The sequence below is a fragment of the Stegostoma tigrinum genome, chromosome 16, assembly GCF_030684315.1.
Source record: "Stegostoma tigrinum isolate sSteTig4 chromosome 16, sSteTig4.hap1, whole genome shotgun sequence".
Taxonomy (NCBI): Eukaryota; Metazoa; Chordata; class Chondrichthyes; order Orectolobiformes; family Stegostomatidae; genus Stegostoma; species Stegostoma tigrinum.
The window spans coordinates 15,099,763-15,105,044 of record NC_081369.1 but is presented as its reverse complement, the minus strand read 5'-3'; the positions used below and the strand labels follow the sequence as shown (position 1 = coordinate 15,105,044).

Genomic DNA, 5,282 nt, shown 5'->3' with positions numbered 1-5,282 from the left:
CACAACAGGCCAAGCAGCATCAGAGGAGCAGGACGGCTGATGTTTTGGGCCTGGACCCTTCTTCAGAAGAATGGTTCAGACCTTAAGCATCAGCTTTCCTGATCCTCTGATGCTGCTTGCCCTTTCGTGTTCATCCAGCTCTACAGCTTGTTATCAGAGTATAAAAGAAGGTTGATTTTGCTAAAACTATACAAGCCCCTAGTCAGATCACAGCTGGAAAGAGTGTGAACACATTTTATGCATCTTATCAAAGGAAAGGTACACTAATAATGTATGCAGTCAACAGGAAGCTGACACAGATGACTCAGGTATATAGAGGGACTCTCTGATGAGAAGACGGTTATGATATTGGGGCTGAACTCTTTGGAATTGAGAAGAATGAGATAGAAACTTGTTGAAACTTTGGAGATTTTTAGAGGACTCCATTGTGCAGATGCAGATGGAGATGAGATAGGGGACCGAAAACTGGGCACAACACTCCAAATGAGGCCTGACCAGTGCCTTATCTAGCCTCAGGAGCACATCGCTGCTTTTATATTCAAGTCCTTTCAAAATAAATGACAAAGTTGCATTTGCCTTCCGAACAACGGACTCAACCTGCAAGTTTACCTTAAGAGAATCCTGGAGGAGAAATCTCAAATCTCCTTGCACTTTGGACTACTGAAATTTTTCTCCAATTGAAAAATAGTCCACGCTTCTATTCTTCTTACCAAAGTACATGACCTCACTTTCTCACGTGGTATTCCATCTGCCACTTGTTTGCCCACTCTCCAAGCTGGTCCCAAACCTTCTGCAGCCTCCCACATCCTCAATACTACCTATCCATCCACCTATCTTTGTATCATCTGCAAGCTCAGCTGGAATGCCCTCAGTTCCTTTATCTACATCATGCATGTATAAAATGGAATGTTGTGGTCAAAACAATGACCCTTGTGGAACATGACTTGTCACCAGCTTCCATCCTGACAAGGACACTTTTAACCACACTGTTTGCTTTCTGACAGAGGCAAAGTTCTTCCCATGCTAGCACCTTGCCTCGAACACCATGAATCTTTATCTTACTCAGCAGCCTCCAATGCACTACCTTATCAAAGGCCTTTTTGAATTCCAGGGAGAGAAACTTATTGAAACATCGAAGATTTTTAGAGGGCTTCACTGGGTAGATGCAAAAATATTGTTTCCTCTTGCGGGAAAGTCTGAGACAGGAGACCAAGAACTCAGAACAAGGGGCTGCAATATTAACTCAGAGATGGGAAGAATTATTTTCTCTCAGAGGAGAATGAAACTGTGAATTTTGCGGCCTGGCGATACATATACTCAACGCTAAGGTACAGATATTTAATAGTCGGCAATCGAGGTTTTTGGAGAAGAAGCGAGGAAAGTGCAGTTGAGGATGATCAGATCAAATGCGATCTCACTGAATTGTGGCGGATTTGATGAACAGAACGATCACAGACCGTAAGGATGAACCGTGATGCAGACGCTCGGATTCTGGCTGATTACAACAGGAAATGTCACATTGCACTGATTGGGAAATCTTTTAGGGCCGTGTTGTGATTGAAGGAAGCGGCTGCAGTTCAAACCTCCAGTCGCTGACTCACTTTGATGGGCCGTGTGCATTCATGTAGCGCCGCGCAGCCCGTTCCCCGGTTTTGCAGCCGGTTCGCCTCCCATCTCAAGCTTATAAAGCTCAGCTCGGCTTCAGCAAACGGCACAAGATCGAGAAGCGCGGATTGGAGACAGATCGAAGCTACAGACGAAGTCGGTGAGATGTCGGACTCGAAGCCCTGTTTGTGCCTGGATGGTGAGTGGTACCTGGTTCAGTGATTTCAGCACAGTGTCCCAGTGTGGGGCTCAGCCTGACTGGGAGCCAGCAGCATTGGGGGGAGGCCAGGGCAATGGCACAAAGAGCCGGGCCCCCTGCACAGGCCCTGCCTGGGCCCATTGCTGAGCGTTGGACACCACTCACTGTCTGTGTTTTTCCTCTTTTCAGGCTCCTGCTCCTGTGCAAACACCTGCAGATGCTCCGACTGTCAATGTGCTGTCAGCAAAGCTGGACGCTGCCAGAAAAGTGAGTCACTGGGACAGGCTTTCAAACTGCTCCCGTTCTATTGATGTGAGACATCGTCCTGGGCACAACTCACACAGGGACACCACAGACACATAGAGAATCCGGGATTACACCGGATTGAATTCCCATTCGATTTCCAATCGGAAAAACCTCCAGAAAAGAAGCTGCTACTTCAAACATTGTCTGAGGTTTCAATCGGAAAGCGCTGATCTCATAGACTTCTCATAAACCGTGTTGTCGAGATAGTGACTGGAACATCTTCCCTAAAACTGTCTCCCGCTGGGATTTGCGCTGACACTTTCCAGGGAGTGACTGGGAGATCGGAGACAGATGAGTTAGTGAGGGAGGGGCTGGGTCATGTGATGGGAGGCTCTGGGGGCTTTCAGTGAACGAGTTGATTGTGAGTGATTTGTGTCTTTGCCCTCCCCTCTCAGGTTGCTGCTCTTGCTGTCCTGCTGCATGCACCGAATGTGCCAATGGCTGTGTGTGTAAAGGGAAATCCTCTGACAAATGTAACTGCTGCTCCTGAACAACACGCTCTTCAGGCACAATCTCCGAACAATTATGCATTTGTTCTGTTTTCTCCCACCTGTATATATCAATTTTGTAGAATCTGAGATTTATAACAGCATGAACTAATGAACACTTTGTACATTGTATTTGTGAAGTACGATTTTGTGTCAGTGAGTGAAATAAATTTTGCCAGTCGTTTTCGCAAATGCATTTCAATTCATTTATGAAGTGATATATACACTGCAAACTGTGCGGGGCATATTTAAATCTACAAACATAGAATAAATAAAGGTAACTTGAAGCCACTTTGCGATCTGCTGGACTGTGTTGAAAGAAGTGAAACCAGGGTACTGATGGAGCAGCTTGGGGACTGATGGAGTGAATGGCTTCATGGTGTCATCGCTTCAATATTTAGATTCACATCAGTCAGGAAGGTACTGACACCTTCACCCAAGTTGGATATTGGCATCACAGCATCTATATGCCCCAGGGTGATGCAGTTTATTTCTGCTTTACAGTGATAATGGCACCAAAGTGCAGTGTTAACTGTAAAGAATGAATTTTTTTTAATGGTATAACATTTTTCTGAACGAGAGGACATTTCACACTGCACTCATGCAATGTGGTAATCATGAACTGTGCAGTCGACATTTACGAATCACAAGGACATTTTCTCAGAAACCCCAAAATGGTTGACATCATTCACTTGGTACAAAAGTGAGGAGAGTCAGTATAAATGAAAGGCATTGGTTGTACGGGGTATGCATGATCAGAGGGAGCTGCCAGCAGTTGGACATCACGCACTAACAATGGTGTGACAAGCGTAGACCACAAATGATGCAATATTCTATGCTTTATTAATATTGATTGGCATTGCAGAAGTAGGGAGGAATCATTAAAACTGTATATGCCACTCATCAGACCTCATTTGGAGTATTGTGTCCAGTTTTGTAGACAGAGTGGAGAGCTTGATTGCCTTGGAAATGAAAAAGTCAAGGGGGCATTTGATTGAAGCTGTCAAAGTTGCAAAATGTCTGGGCATGGAAGACGGGGACAAAGATATTGCAGAAATAAAGAAGAATGAGGAAGAAGACAGAGATTTTAAAGCAATTCATCAAAGAAGAATTCGTGAAATGAGACATAAATGTTTTCATAGTGCGAGAAGAAAGCACGGCTTAGAAGTCTTGTCAAGGTAAAGTTAATTGAGACATTCAGAAGCACTTCACTGCTTGATAAACAGAATGTGCAGGGTTACTGCAAACCAATGGGGTGTATCACTAAAGGATGATGGTTGCTCAAAGAGCTGATGCAGAAACAACAGGCAAATGTTCTCTGACTGCATTGTAACAATTCTGAGATTCTGTGATTGTCTGATATTTGTCCTTGTAATGTCCATATTCACAAGATTGATATTAATTTTTAGGCATATGTGAGTTCTGAAATATGAATTTATAATATCAATGACTGGGCAGAGATACATTAATTTAAAGGTTTGGAAACAAAATTTAGTAGAGAAATGTCAATGGTCTCCAGCAGAGAAAAAGCTGTCTTGACAAAAGAGTTTGTTCAACTGGATTTAGTCCTCCACAGAGGCATTACGTGAGATATTAAATGTGAACACCGTCTGAGAAATGTTCTCTCCTTGTTAGTTACAATATCCAATCCACTTTCAAATCCTCCATACTATTACATGGGCAATATTCTCTTGGCTAGAGGAGGGAATGATAAACATGTAATTCACTGAGCACTTTAAACACGTTGTCTACCTCCAGAGAAATGTTCTTTATTGGTTCTAAACCAACATTCCATTGACTAATCTGGTCTCAACATAGAGCACTGCAGGGATAAATCAGTCAAAAAGCTATCTCCACACAATTAATCAAAATCTGTCGTTGTGACTTGAAATGTTATACCAAATCAATATTATTTGAGGATATCCCGCGACCAAAGTTGAATGAAAGGTCTGTAATGACTGGGAATTTCCTTAAAATCCGTTTTTTGAGCAAAGGAGCAACTATGTAATTCTCTCGCTGTTTGACTCAAACACCAAGCCCAATGAATTCGATTTGAACAACAGAATATTAGTAAATAATGCACTGGATAAAGAAAATGTAATGGGGAAGTGAACACACTCTCGACAGATGAAAGGCAAAAACAGAAGTGATAGAAAGAGCCAGTATATTATTAAATATCCGTCAATGCCGAGTAGAAATCACTTTACACAGAAAGCTGCATACACTACAATGGCTAACCAATTCATAGCTCTTGGACTGTGAGAAACATTGCCTGGAACACAGACACATGTCTGCGTTCATTCAAATGGTTTCAAACAATCAGTTTCATAAATCTGAGGTAGCAGGATAAGTTTACAGATATATTAGGTTCACATCCAGTTTATGGCATAGTTCATAACGGGATACTGCTTTATTACTGCCGAAGGACATTAGTAAAATGCCATTCAGTTTTTCACTCCACTAATCCTTAAACTGACCCACCTGAAGAGACTTCAACCTCATTCACCAGGCTGTCAAAGGCATCAATGTGGCTTCAAAGCATAACAGTATGCTACATGGCTGGGATACATCAATATCGAAACCTATGTGATGCACGGCGGCTTTTTAAAGAAAAAGACATGATGTTTCAAGTGTATCAAACAGAGAAACTTTATTGAAGTACTCATCTGAAAAGATGTAACAGA

The 5,282-nt window shown here is 42.6% G+C and overlaps 1 protein-coding gene across 1 annotated transcript; it reads left to right on the top strand.

Annotated features, from left to right (window-relative positions):
• Positions 1-1,590: 1,590 nt before the first annotated feature.
• LOC125459980 (metallothionein) lies at positions 1,591-2,852 on the top strand. Its single transcript, XM_048546987.2, has 3 exons — positions 1,591-1,804; positions 1,994-2,071; positions 2,506-2,852. Exons 1-3 carry the CDS (start codon positions 1,606-1,608, stop codon positions 2,598-2,600), a joined length of 372 nt encoding a protein of 123 aa, XP_048402944.1. The 5' UTR covers positions 1,591-1,605; the 3' UTR covers positions 2,601-2,852.
• Positions 2,853-5,282: the final 2,430 nt, after the last annotated feature.

Bases quoted from the DNA above. Each gene is read 5' to 3' on its own strand.
- LOC125459980 (XM_048546987.2), top strand. From the start codon at position 1,606: ATGGGCCGTGTGCATTCATGTAGCGCCGCGCAGCCCGTTCCCCGGTTT. The intron at 1,805-1,993 runs GTGAGTGGTACC...TCCTCTTTTCAG, and splicing joins GCCCTGTTTGTGCCTGGATG to GCTCCTGCTCCTGTGCAAAC. The intron at 2,072-2,505 runs GTGAGTCACTGG...CTCCCCTCTCAG, and splicing joins AGCTGGACGCTGCCAGAAAA to GTTGCTGCTCTTGCTGTCCT.